This window comes from Elgaria multicarinata, chromosome 3 (genome assembly GCF_023053635.1).
Source record: "Elgaria multicarinata webbii isolate HBS135686 ecotype San Diego chromosome 3, rElgMul1.1.pri, whole genome shotgun sequence".
Classification (NCBI taxonomy): domain Eukaryota; kingdom Metazoa; phylum Chordata; class Lepidosauria; order Squamata; family Anguidae; genus Elgaria; species Elgaria multicarinata.
This window is the reverse complement of record NC_086173.1, coordinates 162,380,215-162,403,144: the sequence shown is the minus strand read 5'-3', so window position 1 is coordinate 162,403,144 and position 22,930 is coordinate 162,380,215. Positions and strand designations below refer to the sequence as shown.

Below are 22,930 nucleotides of genomic sequence, written 5' to 3'. Positions count from 1 at the left end.
CGCCTTCAGGACGCCTTCACGGCGCTGTGTAGATCCGCTCCAAGTCAAAATTCTATTCTTCCCTCTCTATCTGTCTCTCTTTTCCTTTCTGAACAGATTATAGGCAGGTGAATGATCACCACGAGAGAAGTGCTCTGCGAGAAACACCAGAGCAAGCGGAACCATGCCGGACGTCCCATAGAAGACCCATTGAGAGCAACTCCCAGGGCCCTGAGCTGGGAAAAGCGACTCTGAATCAGCACAGGTCAAAGAGCCATCAAGGAAACCACGTGGCCGACAGAACGCCGGTCCCCGTTCCTTCCGTAGCAAACAGGGCGGTCCTCGGCAAAACGCCAACGGTCCAGATGCAGAAGACGAGCAACGGGCCCGGAGAGGCCTTCCAACGGGATTTGCGGGAAAACGCCCCCGTTCAGGAGAGACCTTATCACAAGTGTGCGATCTGTGGGAAAACCTTCGGCCAGAGTTCGCACCTGGTCTTCCACCAGAGGACCCACGACGTGGAGAAGCCGTACAAGTGCACGCAGTGCGGGAGCAGTTTCCACTCGCGCCAGGGCCTTATCTACCACCAGCGGAGCCACGCCGGGGAGAAGCCGTACAAGTGCTCGTTCTGCGGGAAGACCTTCAGCCAGAGCTCGCACCTCCTGGTGCACAAGCGGAGCCACACGGGCGAGAAGCCCTTCGAGTGCCCGGCCTGCGGGAAGTGCTTCAGCCGCAATTCGCTCCTCACCATCCACGAGAGGACCCACACGGGAGAGAAGCCCTACAAGTGCTTGCAGTGCGGCAGCCGCTTCCATTCGGGCTCCGGTCTCATTAATCACAAGAGAATCCACGCTGGCGTGAAGCCGTACAAATGCACCGAGTGCGGGAAGGATTTCATCCGGAAAGCGCACCTCACGCGGCATCAGAGCGTCCACAGCGAAGACAAGTCGAACACTTGATCTGACCTTTGGGGGGGTGGGGGGAACCGTCCTTCGAGAACTCACAGCTTGTGAGACGGAAGAGAATCCACAGGGGTGTGTGTGTGTGTGTTTGTGTGTGTGTTAGCTACTGCTTCTGCTTGAGTACCTTTCAAGTATTTGAAGAGTGCTCTCATGTCTCTCCTCGAACTTGTCTTCTCCAGGCTAAACATGCCCAGTTGTTTCAGTCCCTCTTCATAGGGCTTTGTTTCCAGACCCCTGATCATAGAATCATAGAATAGCAGAGTTGGAAGGGGCCTACAAGGCCATCGAGTCCAACCCCCTGCTCAATGCAGGAATCCACCCTAAAGCATCCCTGACAGATGGTTGTCCAGCTGCCTCTTGAAGGCCTCTAGTGTGGGAGAGCCCACAACCTCCCTAGGTAACTGGTTCCATTGTCGTACTGCTCTAACAGTCAGGAAGTTTTTCCTGATGTCCAGCTGGAATCTGGCTTCCTGTAACTTGAGCCCATTATTCCATATCCTGCACTCTGGGAGGATCGAGAAGAGATCCTGGCCCTCTTCTGTGTGACAACCACAGTTAAAGCTGTGGTTTAAGGTGTTTTCTGAACACAGCCCAGCTTTCTGGCTTAACCACCATGGTTAAATCTGTGGTTTAAGGTGTTTTCTGAACACGGCCCATCTTTCTGGCTTAACCACCATGGTTAAAGCTGTGGTTTAAGGTGTCTTCTGAATACGGCCCATCTTTCTGGCTTAACCACCGTGGTTAAAGCTGCGGTTTAAGGTGGCTTCTGAACACAGCCCGTCTTTCTGGCTTAACCACCGTGGTTAAAGCTGTGGTTTAAGGTGTCTTCTGAATACAGCCCATCTTTCTGGCTTAACCACCGTGGTTAAAGCTGTGGTTTAAGGTGTCTTCTGAACATGGCCCATCTTTCTGGCTTAACCACCATGGTTAAAGCTGTGGTTTAAGGTGTCTTCTGAACATGGCCCAGCTTTCTGGCTTAACCACCGTGGTTAAAGCTGTGGTTTAAGGTGTCTTCGGAACACAGCCCGTCTTTCTGGCTTAAACACCATGGTTAAAGCTGTGGTTTAAGGTGTCTTCTGAACATGGCCCATCTTTCTGGCTTAACCACCATGGTTAAAGCTGTGGTTTAAGGTGTCTTCTGAACATGGCCCAGCTTTCTGGCTTAAACACCATGGTTAAAGCTGTGGTTTAAGGTGTCTTCGGAACACAGCCTGTCTTTCTGGCTTAACCACCATGGTTAAAGCTGTGGTTTAAGGTGTCTTCTGAACATGGCCCAGCTTTCTGGCTTAAACACCATTGTTAAAGCTGTGGTTTAAGGTGTCTTCTGAACATGGCCCAGCTTTCTGGCTTAAACACCATGGTTAAAGCTGTGGTTTAAGGTGTCTTCTGAACATGGCCCAGCTTTCTGGCTTAAACACCATGGTTAAAGCTGTGGTTTAAGGTGTCTTCGGAACACAGCCCGTCTTTCTGGCTTAACCACCGTGGTTAAAGCTGTGGTTTAAGGTGTCTTCTGAACAGGGGCAGTGAGGGTTACAAAAACGCCCTGCCCCTATTGTGGAAAAACAGCAATAACCCACAAGTCAATTGAGATTCGTATTGTACAGGGCTGGAATAATCTTTCCTTGCTAGGCGTTGTCCGTTCGACAGATTAAGAGGCATTGGCACAGGGCGAAAACACACACAGAAAGCAGGAGAACGGGTTTCTAAAGGGTTAACGGTTGGCCGCAAGCCGGGCAGAAGGATGACTGAACCTACTTCATCCCGGCACATCTACAAGCCAGTGGGCTTCCCAGAGTCCTTTGGGCAGGCTTGTTGTGGAGGAGCCACGAAACGCTGGACTCGATGGTCCGATCCGGCAAAGCGCTGAGCGCGTTCGTAAGAGAGGCGCAAAACGGAAGAAGAATCTGGCAACTCTCCCGGGCGTGCCCACAGCACGGTTCTTTGCTTTGCTGTTCTGGTTTTCTTGATTTATTTACTGACGTGCCAGTGGTTAATGGAATTGCGGTAAGTGGATGGGTGGGTTACATCCCAGGGACATGGGACCTCTTTCAGGCCGAGATTTGAATGGCATTTAGAGGAAGATCTTGGGAGGCGGGGGTGGGGGGGCGTGTTCCAGAAAGCAAAGGGGGCAGAACCAAAAATACCCCCAGTACCAGCCTATTATAGCTTAACGCTCTTAACTCCCGGTAACTAAGCCTTAGAAGAAGTAGCGCCAAAGCCAGAGCACCACCGAACGGTCAGGGATGCAGCCATCTGGAAAAATCTGGGTGGGCCAGATGGATGGAGCTCTGATAAGAATATCAGAAGAGCCCTGCTGGATCAGACCAAGGGTCATAGAATCATAGAATCATAGAATAGCAGAGTTGGAAGGGGCCTACAAGGCCATTGAGTCCAACCGCCTGTTCAATGCAGGAATCCACCCTAAAGCATCCCTGACAGGTGGCTGTCCAGATGCTGGTCCATCTAGTCCAGCACTCTGTTCACACAGTGGCCAACCAGCTGTTGACCAGGGACCCACAACGAAGGACATGGTGCAACAACACCCTCCCGCCCATGTTCCCCAGCAACTGGTGTATATTGGCTTACTGCCTCTAATACTGGAGGTAGCACATGGCCATCAGGACTAGTGGCCATTGACAGACTTCTCCTAGAATTTATGCAGCCCCCTTTTAAAGCCATCCAAATTGGTGGCCAAGGCCACATTGGGCCCGTTCAGAAGACGCCTTAAACTATGGCGGTTAAGCCATAAAGCAAGGCCGTGTTCAGAAGACACCATAAACCGTGGCTTTAGCCATGGCGAATAAAAGCTTTTTGCTTTATTCACCGTGGTTAAAACTGTAGTTTAAGGTGCCTTCTGAACGCAGCACGGCTTTCTGGCTTAACCACGGTGGTTAAAGCCATGGTTTAAAGTGTCTTGTGAACAGAGCCAGTCTGTGGTAGTGAATTCCATAGTTTATCTATGCGCTGTGTGAAGAAGTCCTTCCTTTTACCTGTCCTGAATCTCCCACTCATCAGCTTCATGGGTTGACCCCTTTGGGTTCTAGTATTATGGGAGGAGAGAAATGTCTCCCTCTCCGCATTCTCCACACCATGAATGGTTTTGTACACTTCTGTCAGGTCTCCCCTCAGCCTCCTTTTTCCAAGCTGATCTGTCCTGGAAACGCTTTTCTAGAGCCCCACCTCCTGATTGATACCTGTTAAACTAGAATTGTCCAAGATGGAGTCTGGGACCTTCTGCTTGCAAATCATATGCACAGCCAACAAGCCATAATCCCTCCCAGAATCCATTTGTCTTGATTGAGGCCTGGATTAATAGAATCGCCTTTCTTGTCCTTGTCTACTCAGCCTGCTAATGTCTTAATTCTACAGCCATCTTCAGCATCGTGGCCTCACAGAATATTTGCCAACATCTGACCTCAGCCAAATAACAGGCAATCAACACTTCGGCTATTGGGCGATATAAAAATGTAACAAGTTAATAAATAAATAAATTTCCATCATTTGGCAGGCCAACTCCACATTCTGCCCTTAGTACATATGGCTTTGTTTTCCTCCGTCGGGACGAAAGGCAACCTAATCGCAGTAAGCTTTTATAGCTTTGGGCACATGGAGCCCTTAACTACCGCTGTTGGCAAACTTGTGAGTTGATTCTATAGAATTTAATGGGAAGCGACTGAGAATTGAGCCTGCTGCTTTCTCTCCCTCTCTTTCTCTCTGCCTGCGCCTGCTCCCACTCTCGTTCCCTTTCCTTGATCACATCAGAGTGCGACATACCCAGAAACTAACTTAGATATAGTTATGTGGTCCCCCCAAGTGATTCCAATGTACGTTCCAAGGCTTCCATTGGGCAAAAAGAACACGGGAGAATTATGGGGTGTGCTTGTAATATTTGCTTTACACACAGAGGCACAGGGGAAGCAAGCCGGGGGGGGGGGGCATAGCTCAGTCGATAGAGCATCTGCCTGGTATGTCAAAGGTCCTAGGTTCGATACCGGCCATCTCCAGTAGAAAGGATGAGGTTGCAAGTCATAGAATCAAAGAATAGTAGAGTTGGAAGGGGCCTACAAGGCCATTGAGTCCAACCCCCTGCTTAATGCAGGAATCCTGCTTAAAGCATACTTGACAGATGGTTGTCCAGCTGCCTCTCGAATGCCTCCTGTGTGGGAGAGCCCACAACCCCCCTAGGTAACTGATTCCATTGTCGTACTGCTCTAACAGTCAGAAGTTTTTCCTCATGTCCAGCTGGAAACTGGCTTCCTGTAACTTGAGCCCATTATTCCGTGTCCTGCACTCTGGGATGATTGAGAAGAGATCCTGGTCCTCCTCTGTGTGACAACCTTTCAAGTATTTGAAGAGTGCTCTCCTGTCTCCACTCAATCTTCTCTTCTCCAGCCTAAACATGCCCAGTTCTTTCAGTCTCTCTTCATAGGGCTTTGTTTCCAGACCCCTGATTATCCTGGTTACCCTCTTCTGAACACGCTCCAGCTTGTCTGCGTCTTTCTTGAATTGTGGAGCCCAGAAATGGACGCAATACTCTAGATGAGGCCTAACCAGGGCCGGATAGAGCAGAACCAGTACCTCCCGCGATTTGGAAGCTATACTTCTATGAATGCAGCCCAAAATGGCATTTGCCTTTCTTGCAGCCATATTGCACTGTTGGCTCATATTCAGCTTGTGATCTACAACAATTCCAAGAGGCATGAAAGCCCCCTGGCACCGACCGTAGTGGCTGGATTCACACATCACACTAAGCCATGATGGTTTATTTTCTGGCGGAACCCGTTATGGGTTCGTGTGTTGTCTGCGGAATGTTTAACCCTCGCTCGGTAAATCCGACCAAGCGGCCCTCTCTGCAGAATGGGCAATTAATGGGCCGAGTGGGCTGTTTGCATAATCTACGACACATTGTGGTTAGTAACCCATCATGGCTTAGTGTTATGTATGAACTCAGCCAATGAGTTAAGCCAGCATGGACAGTGGTTCCACTCAGTATCTTAGGAAGGTGCTATATACCAGGTCACCTTATTTGCAGTAAGAGCAGGTAACTCCAATCCAGAATGGATTCGTAGCCCTGCTGAAATCTGAACCACTAGCCTGCATTTCTGATTTGTCCATCTATCCCAGTATTTGTCCCTCTGACTGGCAGTGGCTCTCTAGGACTGGGTCTTCACCGTGGTGCCCCTCGGCTGCCACCAGGTCCTCCCTTCTCCTGATTTTTCTTTTCTTTCTGGAGACTTTGCAGTTATTTATTTTGTGAAACCGGGAGTCCAGCGTAGTGCAAAGTGAAGTGATGCCCTCCAGCAGCATTTTAATTCGGGTTCCAACGAGTGGTTTTGGAGCTCAGACCCGGGACCTTCTCCATGCAAAGCAGGGGGTCTACCACTGAGCCACAGCCCCCTCTGGGTAGCTGTTTTAGGAATGGCCGAGCCCCCGCAATCCCCATGGCAGCCATTTTGTGAGAGCGCCCGCAACGGTCTTCCAAAATTCTGAATCTGTCCACTGACCCAAAATGGTGGGTGAGCACTGCAAGCGTGTATCCTTTTGGGGGCAGGGACTGGAGATGCCAGCGATTGAACCTGTGACCATCGGCATATAAAACATGTGCTCTACCCCTAGACAGGCACGGCCACCTTAATTGCTTCACCTCCAGCTAACTCATAGGTTAAAAAATAATATCCCCTTATCTGCCCCCACCCCCTGCCTAGAACTACCCAAATACAAAACATCTTTAGCTGTTCCTCTGCCCCCCATTCCTCCCTCTGCTCCTGGATAAGTGCCATAATCTCTGTGTTCTGATACGTCTCCCATTCCAAAAGCTGGCGGGAGCTTCCCAGCGATCAAGGCACTTTCTGCTGTCCTCTGCCCCCACCGATGAGACGTCAACCCGTCACCTTGGGATTCTTTGCTGGCGACCGGCTTTCCAAAACTGATGGTCTGCCCATTGTCATAATTGCTTTATATAAAAGGGCAGGGTGGATATGGCTGGGGAGGGGGTGGCTAGGGTGACCCTATGAAAAGGAGGTCAGGGCTCTTGTATCTTTAACAGCTGCATAGGAAAGGGAATTTCAGCAGGTATCATTTGTACATATGGAGAACCTGGTGAAATTCCCTCTTCATCACAGCAGTTAAAGCTGCAGGAGCTATACTAAAGTGACCAGATTTAAAAGAGGGCAGGGCACCTGCAGCTTTAACTGTTGTGATGAAGAGGAAATTTTTGGCTTCTTTTACTACCCTCGGCTCCTTTGTCCAAACCCAGTCACAGACTCCAGTCTCTCTTCACACACAGAGAGATAAGGTAGGGCGACCCTATGAAAAGGAGGACAGGGCTCCTGTATCTTTAACAGGTGTATTGTAAAGGAAATTTCAGCAGGTGTCATTTGTATATATGGGGAACCTGGTGAAATTCCCTCTTCATCACCACAGTTAAAGCTGCAGGTGCCCTGCCCTCTTTTAAATCTGGTCACAGTATGCAACTGTTAAAGATACAGGAGCCCTGTCCTCCTTTTCATATGATCACCCTAATTAATTCATCATCAGCAAAGGCCTTCCTTAAAGAAATGTTATACATCTTTTTCTTTTTGGTAAAGCTCTAATTTTCTGCCCCTAAGTGAAACGTCCGAGGGTACTTCCCAAAACTATGCCAATGCAATTCCTCCCCACTGCCCCCAAAGTGGAAAGTTTTTATTAATATAACATTTATTAATATATGTGTGTGTGTGTGTGTGTGTGTGTGTAATATATGTTGTTTTGCCTGCAACAGAAGAGCACAACTACCCCTCTGGAAATTAATATATTATTTAATAAATTACTAATATATTCAATTCATCATCATCATCATCATCATCATCATCAATCATCCTACCTTAACAACTTCTTTGGTCCTTACTTAGGAAAGTTCCCCGGATATTGTAGTCCAAAGCAAACAGAAACTACAAATCCCAGGATTCACTTGCAAGTCCTGCAGAGAGCCAGCCGGACCCCCTCCTGCCCCGCTTCTCTTCTGTGCAAAGAGGAGGGAGGTGCTTTAAAAAATAGATATATTATTATTTAGCAGATGCACGGCCAGGAGGGATTTCCCCGCGCTCCAAAAAAAACCCCATTCCTACAAACAGGCATCAGAAAAGAAGGGAAGTTCCTTTCTGCAACCGCATCTGGGCCCAGCTAGAGCTGGGGTTTTTTTTTGGGGGGGGGGCAGCGAGGCAGACAAGCAATCCTAGGAGAAACCAGCATTTGCACATTCACACGATCTTCTTTCGCCTGGCGTCCCCACCATTTCCCTCCCCTACTGCTCCCGGGCCGGCGGCTCCTTATGAGGCGAGCGCCGCAAATTCTTCCTCTAAGAAACAAGCGCACGTGGCTTCGGAGGACCTGGGTGAGTGACACGGAAGATCGCGCACGTCTGAATCGAAGCGGACCTCCCGGGTTGGGAAGGGCGGGATCACGGATTGGCCGTCAGGCAGCCTTTCTGCCCATCCAGAACAGGGGAGCTTGTGTGGTGGTATTCAAAGCCTGAGAGGTGGGATGGAGCAGGGAGAGGGTTGTTCCTGCATTAAAACAAGAAGAGCCCTGCTGGATCAGAGCGAGGGTCCATCTAGTCCAGCACTCTGTTCACACAGTGGCAATTCAGCTGTTGGCCAGGGAACAACAAAGCAGGACATGGTGCAACAGCACCCTCCCACCCATGTTCCCCAGCAACTGGTCTACATGATCATGCTCCCTCTGATACCTGAAGGAGCACATAATCTTAAGAACTAGAATCATAGAATAGTAGAGTTGGAAGGGGCCTATAAAGCCATCGAGTCCAACCCCCTGCTCAATGCAGGAATCCACCCTAAAGCATCCCTGACAGATGCTTGTCCAGCTGCCTCTTGAAGGCCTCTAGTGTGGGAGAGCCCACAACCTCCCTAGGTAACTGGTTCCATTGTCGTGCTGCTCTAACAGTCAGGAAGTTTTTCCTCATGTCCAACTGGAATCTGGCTTCCTGTAACTTCAGCCCTTTATTCCGTGTCCTGCACTCTGGGAGGATCGAGAAAAGATCCTGGCCCTCCTCTGTGTGACAACCTTTCAAGTATTTGAAGAGTGCTTTCAGGTCTCCCCTCAATCTTCTCTTCTCCAGGCTAAACATGCCCAGTTCTTTCAGTCTCTCTTCATAGGGCTTCATTTCCAGACCCCTGATCATCCTGGTTGCCCTCCTCTGAACACGCTCCAGCTCATCTGCGTCCTTCTTGAATTGTGGAGCCCAGAACTGGACACAGTACTCTAGATGAGGTCTAACCAGGGTCGAATAGAGAGGAACCAGTACCTCACGCGATTTGGAAGCTATACTTCTATTAATGCAGCTCAAAATAGCATTTGGCTTTCTTGCAGCCATATCGCACTGTTGGCTCATATTCAGCTTGTAATCCACAACAATTCTAAGATCCTTCTCATTTGTAGTATTGCTGAGCCAAGTATCCCCCATCTTGTAACTGTGCATTTGGTTTCTATTTCCTAGAACTTGGCATTTATCCCTATTAAATTTCATTCTGTTGTTTTCAGCCCAGCACTCCAGCACTTGTTAAAAAGGTGTCAGAGGCTGAATCTTTAATTTGGGATCTCTCTCATTCTTTCTGTCTTTCCCTCTCTAGGCTCAACCCTGTGTTAGATCACGGTCATTGATTTTAGAAACTTCTATGGCCTGCCGTCATGTTTGGGAGATCGCAGAGGGATGAAAATAGAAGGGCAGAAAATCCCACGGGCTTCTCCACCTCGAGGGGGAGATCAGGTGAGACAGGACACGCTCCCCCTGAACGCTTAAACGCTGTGGGTTGCAAACCCAGGCTGGATTGCGAAGGAGGAAGTGGGACCCCTGAAGCAATGCATTCTGGGAGTGCTGAGGGCTCATTCCGACGGGCAGCTCCATATCAGGTGAAGGAGGAGCCGGAAGAAGGTCTGGACCAGCGCTGGGAAGTCCAGTGGCAGGAGTTCCTAAGGACAGTGGAGTCTCCTCGCTCGGAATGGGGAACCCAGCAGTTGTCAGAGGAGCCCACGCTGTGGGACAATGCTCAGGCCTTCCTGGGCTCCTTTGAGCAAGTGGCGAAAGCCTGCCGGTGGCCCAAGAAAGAGTGGGCGGCCCGGCTCCTGCCAGCCCTCAGCGGAGAAGCCAAACAAGCCTATAACAGGCTGGAAGCCAGAGACAGGGAGGATTATGGGGCGGTGAAGGCGGCCATCTTGCGAGGAGCCGCCCTGAGCCGGGAGAAGCTGCGTCAACACTTCAGGCGTTTCTGCTACCAGGAGGCCGAGGGGCCCAGAGGGGCTTGTAGCCGGCTCCGGGAACTTTGCCGTGGGTGGCTAAGAATAGAGAAAGACACCAAGGAGCAGATCTTGGAGTTGCTCATTCTGGAACAGTTCCTGACTGTCCTCCCGTCGGAGATCCAGAACTGGGTCAGGGCATGTGGTCCAGAGACCTGCTCCCAAGCGGTGGCCCTGGCTGAGGATTTCCTGCTAAAACAGCGGGAAGCCCAGAGTCAGGAAAAGCAGGTGAGATGGAGTCAGTGTGATTTTTTTAAAAATGTGTCGCTGTAATCCATTGTTCAGTGTGGGGCAGGATACATCTCTTCTTTGAAAACGAAGCCCTCCATGGAGCGTGGCTTGCCCGGGGCTCCTGAGAGCCAGGCCAGGCCCTCTCCTGTGGGAAAGTACCATGCGTAGGGTGACCATATGGAAAGAAGGACCAGGCTCCTGTATCTTTTAACAGTTGTTTAGAAAAGGGAATTTCAGCGGGGGTCATTGGTATGCATGTCGCACCTGGTGAAATTCCTTCTTCATCACAAAAGTGAAAACTTCAGGAGCTGTACTAGAGTAACCAGACTCAAAAGAGGGCAGGGCTCCTGCAGCTTTAAGTGTTGTGATGAAGAGGGAATGTCATCAGATGCTGCATGCATACCAATGACCCCTGCTGAAATTCCTTTTTCTATACAACTGTTAAAGATACAGCAGCCCTGTCCTCCTTTCTGTATGGGTGATAACACCCAATCACAAAAATTCACTTAGAGGTGTAAAATAGACGCAATATATTAGAGATATAAGTGATATATACAATATATATATATAGTTTGTAATCAATCTACAGAATTTGAGAGCATTATCTGGCGGTCTGAAACGTGAAAATGATATGGTGACAATGTTGGAGGGTTCCACCCTAAATGTACAGCCACGGCTTCTTTTATGAACAAGTTGCGTCCAACTGACGAAGATACTTCGAAACAGGATATGTACCGGACAACTGTTTTATTAGACGCCTTATTATAAATTTATTAGATGCCTTATTATGAATGTTTAATAGATGCTTTATTTATTAGACACTTTATTATGAATGTTTAATAGACGCCTTATGAATGTCATCTAGACGCCTGACATTGTGCATGCATGGAGTGATATACTTCTGAACTATTATTATCTAAAAATTTTGCTCTTAGGCAGTTTTGTAAAAACGTAAAATGCTACTGTGAACTTCAGTGCTGGGACATTGGACATTATTTCTGTTTCTGTATTTCTTTATTAATTTTTATTGTGGAGGTTTTGCACTGTTGGATTTGTTTAAAGGGGTTTAAGAACATGTACCAGCTAGGAGAAATTGTTCTGTAGATTCATTACAAACTGTATATATATGTTGTATATATCACCTATATCTCTAATATATTGCATCTATTTTACATCTCTAAGTGAATCTTTGTGGTTGAGTGTTATATCACCCGTATTGTGCTTTGTTAATTTCAACCACAGACTTCTATCTACTTTATCTCCTTTCTATATGGTCACCCTAGTCACGCGCAGCTCTCCAAAGCCCCACCTGCCTGCCGCCTAACTCTGAGAACCCCTCAGAGCTAGGTATGGAGTGGGTTAGGGTGAAATTTTGTATCGGAAAAGCGGCTGGCGAGGCTGTCCGGAGAGCTAGCCCAGTCCAAATGGCTCATAGTGAGGAGGGTTTTTTTCCCGAGCAAGGCATTCTGGGTAAGGTGGCCTTGGACGTCGCTTCTGCTGCCACGGCTCAGGCGATCTCCAGGGCCAGCTCACCCAGAATGCTTGGCTAGGAAGGACCCCTCGTGGCGAGTGAGGCAGTCTGGTGGTGGCCAGGGGGGAAGAGTAGAAGATGGTGGTGTCCAAGGGGGATAGGGGAGAAAAGGAGAAGGTGGGAATGCTGCCAGGAGGGAGATGGTGGCAGTTGGGTGGTAGAAGGCAAAGAATCATAGAGTAGTAGAGTTGGAAGGGGCCTCTAAGGCCATCGAGTCCAACCCCCTGCTCAATGCAGGAATCCACCCTAAAGCATCCCTGAGAGATGGCTGTCCAGCTGCCTCTTGAAGGCCTCTAGGGTGGGAGATGAGCCCATGACCTCTCTAGGTAACTGGTTCCATTGTCGTACTGCTCTAACAGTCAGGAAGTTTTTCCTGCTGTCCAGCCGGAATCTGGCTTCCTGTCACTTGAGCCCATTATTCCATGTCTTGCAGTCTGGGAGGATCGAGAAGAGATCCCGGCCCTCCTCTATGTGGCAACCTTTAGATCCTCCCAGAGTGCAGGACACAGAATAATGGACTCAAGTGACAGGAAGCCTGTGGCAGGACTATGAGCTCATTCTGGTATGGAAAACAAATTCCTTGGCTTAGCATGTCCTCAGAGGCACCCTTGTCCCTGAATTCTAAGAGTACGTCCCCCTAGCCCTGATCCCGAGCCACTGTTTTGCACCTGGCTCCAGACAGTGGACCTTGTGTGTTTAATAGTAAAAAAAATAATGAGGAAACCCTCCCGCGAGTCTAAAATGAACACCTGCAGACTCTTCCACCCCCATTCCATTTTGGGGGGCTAAACATGGAGACTGTGGGCCAGTTCGTAAGATCAAGCAGCTCACCGGCAGTTAATTAAACCACGGTTCGCTGTGGTGTGCGTGGTGGCCTTTTTGAATGTTCAAGCCGCGACAGCGGCTTGTTGTGCCGTCTGGACCTGCTGAGGGCGGGTAAACCACCCACAGGCCTAAATAGGCCATGGATTCTGGGTGGTTTGTTCATCACGGCAACAACCCGCCCGTGCCGGGTTCGGACAACACGACAAACTTGACTATTCAAAATGGCCGCCCAGCATGTGCCGCAACCCAGAGTGACTAACATAAGCTGCAGTGGGCTGCAGTGATCGTGCGAACCTGGTCACTGTGACTTCACCGTCAAGTCAGGTATTTCCCACTTTCACCTATCTCTCTTCCCACCTGCTTTTTATAACATCTGATGCAGAGATCTGGAGATTTCGAAAGCTTCTACATTTTTTGCTGACCTTTCTTGACCTAATAAAGGTATTACACTAATATGGAATTGAAAAACACAGTTCTTTCTCCCTCGCCTGTAGCGCTGGGTCTGCTAAGGACATGGGGTGGGGACAGAATTGGGACCCCCCTGGTCGCTCTCCTCTGAACTGGCTCCTCTCTGCTGTTTGCAGGTGGCATTTAAGGAGGCGGCTCCGGGTTCCTCTGAGACAGGCCAGGATCCTGTGGACAGGCAGCTGAGCAGGGGAACCAAGCAAGAAGACGATGGCGGCGATATCCATGTTTTGGGTAAGGAGGGATGTCCCTTTGTATGCCTGACATTTTGTATGCTCTGGAGCTCTTTCCTGGGCCGGCTTCATAGGTACAGGCTGCAGGCTGGTACCAGGTAGTTTTGAGCTTCTTTTATATATGAGGTAATGGCTCAGTTCAGACAACACGTTTCTCAGCAGCGGTTTTAGAATTCCACGGTGGAGTTTTTACACCACCGTTAAGAAATGTGTTGTCTGGAGGGAAAACTCCACCTCATGGTGGAGCTTTTTTAAGAAAACCCTCCACACTGAATATCTAAACTATGCTAGGGTGACCATGTGGAAAGGAGGACAGGGCTCCTGTATCGTTAACAGTTGCATAGAAAAGGGAATTTCAGCAGGTGTCATTTGTAGATATGGGAAACCTGGTGAAATTCCCTCTTCATCGCACCAGTTAAAGCTGCAGGTGCCCTGCCCTCTTTTAAATCTGGTCACTCTAGTATAGCTCCTGCAAGCTTTAACTGTTGTGCTGAAGGGGGAATTTCACCAAGTTCTCCATATATACAAATGACACCTGCTGAAATTCCCTTTTCTATGCAACTTTTAAAGATACAGGAGCCCTGTCCTCCTTTTCATATGGTCACCCAACGCTATGCAGATGAGAGTTCCTGCACAACCATTGTGTTGCGTGTTGTATGGAGGGCTCCATGGAGTTTCCCGTTGCATTGAGTTGACTTTTCCCACTGGCTACAGAGTTCTCTGGCAAGAGCGGCAAAAGGAGAGCCACCAGGATTGGTTCTTTGCAGCAATGGCTGATGGGATACCATCGGGATGACTCGGGGAAGAGAGATGATGGAGGAACTGTTAATCAAACGTCATGTTGACTTTTACTCAACTCCACGGTAGCTCACAGTCACACAACAGTGGAGTTATTTATTGATTGATTGATTTATTACATTTTTATATCGCCCAATAGCCGAAGCTCTCTGGGCGGTTCACAGAAATTAAAACCATCATAAAACAACCAACAGGTTAAAAGCACAAAATACAAAATACAGTATAAAAAGCACAACCAGGATAAAACCACGCAGCAAAATTGATATAAGATTAAAATACAGAGTTAAAACAGTAAAATTTAAATTTAAGTTAAAATTAAGTGTTAAAATAGTGAGAGAATAAAAAGGTCTTCAGCTGGCGACGAAAGGAGTACAGTGTAGGCGCCAGGCGGACCTCTCTGGGGAGCTCATTCCACAACCGGGGTGCCACAGCGGAGAAAGCCATCCTCCTAGTAGCCACCTGCCTCACTTCCTTTGGCAGGGGCTCACGGAGAAGGGCCCCTGTAGATGATCTTAAGGTCTGGGCAGGTACATATGGGAGGAGGCTTCCTTCAAATAACCTGGCCCCAAACCGTTTAGGGCTTTAAATGTCAATACCAGCACTTTGAATCGGGCCTGGATCTGGACTGGAAGCCACTGCGTAGAGAAACGTGTTGTCTGAACTGAGCCAATCTATTTCCGTCTTCCTTATATCACTCTTCTCCAATCTGGTGTCTTCCAAACGTTCTGGGTTATCTATTTATTTATTTAAAGCACCCTTCCAACCTGGTGCTCTCCAGATGTTCTGGGCCTCAACTCCCATCACCCCCAGCAAGCACGGGCACTGCTCAGGCGTGTTGCGAGTTGTAGTCCGAAACATCTGGAAGGTATCAGTTTGGGGAAGGCTGCCTTAATATAAATTAAATTACCCAGCCAATGACAGTTTTACCACTCACCCGTGATTATTTTGCCGTCACATTTCACTGTTGATAACGCTTCTTGCTTTCACTGCACTGAAAATTTTGTTAACAAGTAGAGAAACTTGTGAAATAAATAAATAATAAATAAATAAATATGAGGTCATTTAATTAGGTAGGATGTTGTCTCAGCAGGGAGCTAAAGCCTTATGTAGGTTTGACCAGACCTGGAGTCGGGTTAGCTCCGCCCCTCTAGGAGGAGCCAACTGGACTGTTAAAGGGGCCACCCCTGATTTTGTAGTCAGATTTCTGCGAAATTGGGGAGATGGAGCTTCTTCTGGGATTCATCCTCTGAGCCAGAAGGCGATGGGAGGGCTGTGTCCCTTGGCTGGGAGAGTCACGAATAAGGCACTGACTGTCTTTCCCCCAAGGAAGTAATCTGTGCCTCATCCGAATCTTCTGCTCCACACGGGAAGGTCTGAGGACTGGGTGGGGTGGGTGGTTCATGAAATCCATTACCAGAAGATCTTTGAGGAGAAAACTGTCCTCTTTTTACTGTCTTTTTCTTTTTTCGAGTTCTGTTTTTCTCTAGTCTGGGGATTAAGTGGCTTGTGGTTTTTCTCATTTCTCCAGCAGACAAAGAGTGGAGGACCGCAGACGAGGGGGACGAATTTCCACCAGGAGATTCCGGCCTGGTGGGACCACACGGGGCATCAACGTGGAAAGTAGAAGAGCCCCTTTCCCCGTGCAGGGAGCAGGGGAATGCCGCAGTGAGTCAGGAAAGAGCAGAGGTCCAGCTAGGAAGCCGCTCAGAGGAGGTCGTAGAAGAATCTCTTCCTTCTGGGGGAGGTTGCAAGGCTTCCGGTGAAACCACGCTCCAGACCGGAATGGACACTGGTAAGAAACAAAATGTCTGCAGAGAGGAACCCATGGCCCTCTGGGTGTTGGCCTTCAACTCCCATCAGCCCCTGCCAGCATGGCCGATGCTTAGGGATGATGGGAGTTGTAGTCCAACCATACCTGGGTGAAAGCCGGTGTAGTGGCTAAGGTGTTGGACTGGGAGCCGGGAGATCCGGGTTCTAGTCCCCACTCGGCCATGGAAACCTACTGGGCGACTTTGGGCCAGTCACAGACTCTCAGCCCAACCTACCTCACAGGGTGGTTGTTGTGAGGATAAAATGGAGAGGAGGACCATTATGTACGCTGCTTTGGGTTCCTTGGAGGGAAAAAAAATGGTAGGATATAAATGAAAATAAATAAATAAAAATAAAAATAAAAAAGCCCACACATTCCGTATCCCAGGCTTATTGCTGCACACACGTTTGGTGCTACATTCTAGAAACAACAACGCTTCCTTATGCTTGATGAGCAGTTAAGAAAGATTTGGAACAAGGGAAGAAGGATGTCCTAAGAACCAATAATTACCTCATAAAATCCTGGGAACCTCTTGAGATCCACTGGAATTGATTAAAATCATATTGGAATGTAGGCACATAAGAAACTTCCTTGCACTGAGTCAGGCCCTGGGCCTATCTGGCCCAGTATTGTCAACACTGACTGGCAGCAATGACTTGCCAGGGTTTCTGGCAGGGATTCTTCCCTACCTGAAGAAGCCAGGGATTGAAGGAGGCTTAGGGGAGACCTGACAGAGGTGTACAAAATTATGCACGGTGTGGAGAAAGTGGATAGGGAGACATTTTTCTCCCTCTCCCATAATGCCAGAACCCAACGGGGTCATCCCATGAAGCTGATGGGTGGGAGATTCAGGACAGAAAAAGGAAGGACTTCTTCACACAGTACATAGTTAAATTATGGAACTCACTACCACAAGATGTGGTGAAGGCCACCAATTTGGATGGCTTTAAAAGGGGGTTGGATAAATTCCCGGCGGGGAAGGCTATCAGTGGCTGCTAGACCTGGTGGTTACGTGCTAACTCTGGTATCAGAGGCAGTAAGCCTGTGTGCACCAGTTGCTGGGGTACATAGGTGGGAGGGTGCTGTTGCACCGTGTCCTGCTTTGTTGGTCCCTGGTCGACAGTTGGCCACGGTGTGAACTGAATGCTGGACTAAATGGACCCTCGGTCTGATCCAGCAGGGCTCTTCTGATGTTCTTATGAACCAGGGACCTTTTGCCTTCAAAGCAGGGGCTCTACCACTGAACTGTTCACCTAAACATAAAGTAGGATTCCAGTCCTCACTGTTCTGAATAAGAGACTGAATTAAATGGGAACAGAGAAAGCTAAGTCCCATTCATTTCGATAGGTCTACTTGAAGTAGGACTTTAGTTGGATTGAAATGAATGGGATTTAACTCCCATTCACTTCAATGGGCCTGCTCTAACTAGGACTTTAGTTGGCTTCTATCCCTGGAGATCACCCAAGCCTACTGACCCCTCCCGCTTTGTGTATGGGTCGTGCTGTTTTGGCTGCATAAGGATTGGCACTTGGAGAACTGAATTCATGCTTGGATGTATGACTAACACATTTTATAGGAGGGAACTGTCTGTGGGTTTGTATCTTCCAGTGGTTCTCATTCAGTTTCTCTCTATTCCAGCTGGTGATGCGCAGGCGAGCGAGAATGAGGGGGGAGCACATAGGATCTCATCAGAAAGAAGCAAGCTGGGGGCATCGAAAGACAATTTTGAGCAGCTGGATGGCCCAAAGAAACAGGAGAGAAGCTATGCAGAAAAGAAAAGGGAGAAGAAATCCATTCCTTGTCACGGCGGGAGCTTCCGTGAAATCGCAGTCCAACAAACCGAACAGGGAAGGACTGAGTTTCTTGATGCCCACTGGAGCATCTACACAGACCTTACAGAATGTGGAATGCTCCAGGCAGGCGAGAAGCCCTATAAATGCTTGGAGTGTGGAAAGAGCTTCAATCGCAGCACAACGCTCACATCGCATCAGAGAATCCACACTGGGGAGAAACCATACCAGTGTTTGGAGTGTGGCAGCAGTTTCAACCAGAGTGCAAACTTTCTTCGACATCAAAGAATGCACACGGGGGAGAAAGCGTACAGCTGCTCCTACTGCGGCAAGAGCTTCTGCGATAAATCCAGCTTCATTCAACACCAGAGAATACACACAGGGGAGAAACCGTACAAATGCCTGGAATGCGGAAAGAGCTTCAACAAAAGCACCAACTTCATAAGGCATCAAAGGCTGCACACGGGGGACAAAGCCTACTGTTGCTCACACTGCGGCAAAAGCCTGTGCGATAAATCAAGCCTTATTCAACATCTAAGAATTCACACCGGGGAGAAACCATACGAATGCTTAGTGTGTGGGAAGAGCTTCAACAAGAGCACAAATTTTCTTAGGCATCAAAGGATACACACCGGTGAGAAACCTCATAGCTGTTCAGACTGTGGCAAGTGCTTCTATGATAAACCCAGCCTCATTCAGCACCGGAGAGTCCACACAGGAGAGAAACCCTTTAAATGCTTGGAGTGCGGAAAGAGCTTCAGTCACAGGGGAAGCCTTAGTGCACACATAAGAATCCACACAGGGGAGAGACCATATAAATGTCCAGATTGTAACAAGAGCTTCCGGGCTCAGTCGAGCCTTCTTAAACATAAGAGGATCCACACAGGCGAGAAACCCTACAAATGTATGGAGTGCGGGAAGACCTTTGGTCAAAGTGCACACCTCACTTCTCACCAGAGAATGCACCTCGGGAAGGGGCTGTACAAATGTTCAGACTGTAGCAAGACCTTTTGCGACACGTCGGGCCTTGTTAAGTATGAGAGACGGCACCCAGAAGAAACCGTATGAAGTAAATGGCATGTATTTTGGGAGAGTGAAAAGCAATCTGAGTGGAGATGATATCATAGAATGATAGAATAATACAATAGTAGAGTTGGAAGGGGCCTATAAGGCCATCGAGTCCAACCCCCTGCTCAATGCAGGAATCCACCTTAAAGATGTTTGTCCAGCTGCTTCTTGAAGGCCTGTAGTGTGGGAGAAGAGCCCACAACCTCCCTAGGTAACTGGTTCCATTGTCGTACTGCTCTAACAGTCAGGAAGTTTTTCCTGATGTCCAGCTGGAATCAGGCTTCCTGTAACTTGAGTCCGTTATTCCGTGTCCTGCACTCTGGGAAGCTCGAGAAGAGATCCTGGCCCTCCTGTGTGTGACAACCTTTTAAATATTTGAAGAGTGCTATCATGTCTCTCCTCAATCTTCCCTTCTCCAGTCTAACCATGCCCAGTTCTTTCAGTCTCTCTTCATAGGGCTTTGTGTGCGTGCACAAAATGGATGCGGAGCGATGCTGGAAGATTTTGCTGGGTGCTCTCCTGGTGATGATCGAAAGATCCATCCCAACCCAAGGACCAAGTGAGCCTGTTGGAATTTGCTGACCCAGTGATTTGAATAAATTCCTGGAGGTGAAGGCTATCAGTGGCTACTAGCTCTGATGGTTGTGTCCTATCTCCAGTATTCGAAGCAGGAAGCCTGTGTGCACCAGTTGCTGGGGAACATGGGTGGGAGGGTGCTGTTGCACCGTGTCCTGCTTGTGGGTCTGTGGTCGACAGCTGTTTGGCCACTGTGTGAACAGAGTACTGGACTAGATGGACCCTCGGTCTGGTCCAGCAGGGCTCTTCTGATGTTCTTATGACTGATGAGGCCTTGCTTGGGTGATGTAGAGGAAAGATCTGAAAAGGCCTCCTGTGCATCTGGTGCACAACATTCTCACTTGACTGGGGGGGGGGGGGAGGAAGAGGAGAGCCCCCCCACCCCACTCCAGCAAAACGCCCGAAGTACCCTCGATGACAGTGTCTGGAGTCACAGTAGCTCCTGCTTGAAAAACAGTGAAGATCACCATTATAAAGTAGGGTGACCCTATGAAAAGGAGGACAGGGCTCCTGTATCATTAACAGTTGTATTGAAGAGGGAATTTCAGCCAGTGTCATTCGTATATATGGGGAACCTGGTGAAATTCTCTCTTCATCACAACAGTTAAACCTGCAGGTGCCCTGCCCTCTTTTAAATCTGGTCACAGTATAGCTGAAGTATAGCTCCTGCAGCTTTAACGGTTGTGATGAAGAGGAAATTTCACCAGGTGTGACATGCATACGAATGACATCTGCTGAAATTCCCTTTTCAATACAACTGTTAAAGATACAGCAGCCCGGTCCCCCTTTTCATATGGTCCCCCTATATAAGGCATCAGGGCGTTTTTGCAACAGGGAAGTCATACGGATATCCAGACGGCAGTGAAAGCTTTGGTGATATGTGGGCTGGTTCATACTTTGGGGGAGCCTGTATCCTGAATTCCCCCCTGCGGGAGAGAGGATGAGGAGGGAAGGAAACGTTGGAAAAGCTTCTCTTGTTTCCCCGTCATTCACTTCAGATGTAAATCGGGTCTGTGGGTGTTTTTCACGTCTGTGTTTAACTTGGTCAAGTTGGATTGTTGTGCAGTTAAATGGCTGCATCCTAACTGTGTGCGTTTCCCCATCTCCCCTTTTCTTGTTTATTTTAAATATACTTGGACTACGTGTCTTGCAAATTAAATTCCAGCAGTTCTGAGAAAGAACTAGAACTATTTAATTTACAAAAAATATATATGCCCTGACCCCCTCTAATATTTATTTATTTAAAACATTTATATCCCGCCCTATATCATTATGATCTCAGAGCGGCGTACACATAAAAACATACAGTATAAAACAATAAATATGCACAGTTAAAAACAAATTAAGCCATGATCCAAGTTAAAACAACGTATAATTTAAAAGCAGTTTAAACAGTTAAAACAATGTGCCAGTGAGTTTAGCCATCAGAGGCTTTGTTAAAAAGCCATGTTTTTACTTGGTGTCGAAATGCAATCAATGTTGGCGCCAATCGGGCCTCCAAGGGGAGGGCATTCCACAGCCGGGGTGCCACCACAGAGAAGGCCCTCTCCCTTGTCCCAACATAGCGTATATGTTGTGCTGGTTTGTGGAGAAGGGCTCCTCCAACAGATCTCAAGTCTTGGGCAGGCATATATAGAGAGAGGTGGTCAATCAAGTATCGAGGTCCCAAGCCGTTTAGGGCTTTAAACTAGGGTGACCCTATGAAAAGGAGGACAGGGCTCCTGTATCTTAACAGTTGCATAAAAAAAAGGAAATTTCAGCAGATGTCATTTGTATATATGGAGAACCTGGTGAAATTCCCTCTTCATCACAACAGTTAAAGCTGCAGGAGCTATACTAGAGTGACCAGAGTTAAAAGAGGGCAGGGCACCTGCAGCTTTAACTGTTGTGATGAAGAGGGAATTTCCCCAGGTTCTCCATATATACAAATAGCACCTGCTGAAATTCCCCCTTTCAATACAACTGTTAAAGATACAGGAGCCCTGTCCTCCTTTTCATATGGTCACCCTACTTTAAACGTCATTACCAACACCTTGAATTCCGACTGGAAGCGTATAGGCAGCCAGTGCAGTTCCTTTAAGACCGGTGTTATGTGGTCTCTGTAAGATGTACCCTCCAGCAGTCTAGCTTCTGCATTTTGCACTAGCTGCAACTTCCGCGTAATTGCACATGGGTATTGTAATTACCCATGTGCAATTACAACACACCTATAAACACACACAAGAACGTAAGAGGCTGCACTGATGTGTTGGGTCAGCTTCTTTGTCCATCAAGCCCACAAGTTTCTGTTTAACAGCTCAGAGTTAAATTATGGAGTTTACTTCCACAGGATGTAGTGACGGCCACCCGTTTGGATGGCTTTAAAAGGGGGTTGGATAAATTCCTGAAGGCGAAGGCTATCAAGGGCTACTAGCGCTGATGGATGTGTGCTATCTCCAGTATTCAAGGCAGTAAGCCTGTGTGCGCAGTTGCTGGGGAACATGGGCGGGAGGGTGCTGTTGCACCATGTCCTGCTTGTTCATCTCAAGCCAATGGCTGGTTGGCCACTGTGTGTAGTGCTTGTGGGTCCCTGGTCCACAGATGTTGGTTCACTGTGTGAACAGAGTGCTGGACTAGATGGACCCTCAGTCTGATCCAGCAGGGCTCTTCTGATGTTCTTATGTTAAACTGCTAACACCTCTCTAGGGCAGGACAGTTCTTTTAGCCCAAGGGCAAAGACCCTTTTCGAGAAGCGCTCTCTCTCTCTCTGTGTACTCCAGCGTGGGCTGGGTCGGCGTCAAAAGGAGCAGAACAGATAAAAGGAAGGACCCGCCAGCAACCGGTGTGTACAGGCTTACTGCCTCTGAGGTGGCACATAACCATCAGGACTAATAGCCACTGATAGCCTCTTCCAGGAATTCATCCAAACCCTCTTTTAAAGCCATCCAAATGGGTGGCCATCGCCACATCTTCTGGCAGCGAATTCCAGAGTGTAACTCTGTGCTGTGTGAAGAAGTCCTTCCTTTTATCTGCCCTGAGCCTCCCACCCATCAGCTTCATGGGATGATGACCTCATTGGGTTCTAGTATTTTGAGAGAGGGAGAAAAATGTCTCCCTCTCCGCATTCTCCACACCATGCATAATTTAATACACCTCAATCATGTCTCCCCCTCAGCCTCCATTTTTCCAAACTAAACAATCCCAGTTGGTGTAACCTTCCCTCACAGGGGAGATGTTCCAGCCACTTCATCATTCTATCTTTTCTGCACTGTTCCCAGCTCTATAATATCCTTTTTTAAGTGTGGAAACCAGATCTTTACAGTGTGGTTGCACCATAGATTTGTACAAAGGCAGTATGATACTGGCAATTTTATTCTCAATTCCTTCTCTTA

At 48.4% G+C, this 22,930-nt stretch overlaps 1 protein-coding gene across 1 annotated transcript in view; it reads left to right on the top strand.

Annotated features, from left to right (window-relative positions):
* Positions 1-18,983, top strand: part of LOC134395718 (uncharacterized) — a 39,949-nt gene extending 20,966 nt beyond the window's left edge. Inside the window, exons 7-11 of the mRNA XM_063121880.1 lie at positions 97-925; positions 9,761-10,460; positions 13,404-13,518; positions 15,844-16,107; positions 17,764-18,983. Coding sequence (XP_062977950.1) covers positions 97-925; positions 9,761-10,460; positions 13,404-13,518; positions 15,844-16,107; positions 17,764-18,983 — 3,128 coding nt within the window. The remainder of the gene's footprint in view (positions 1-96; positions 926-9,760; positions 10,461-13,403; positions 13,519-15,843; positions 16,108-17,763) is intronic.
* Positions 18,984-22,930: the final 3,947 nt, after the last annotated feature.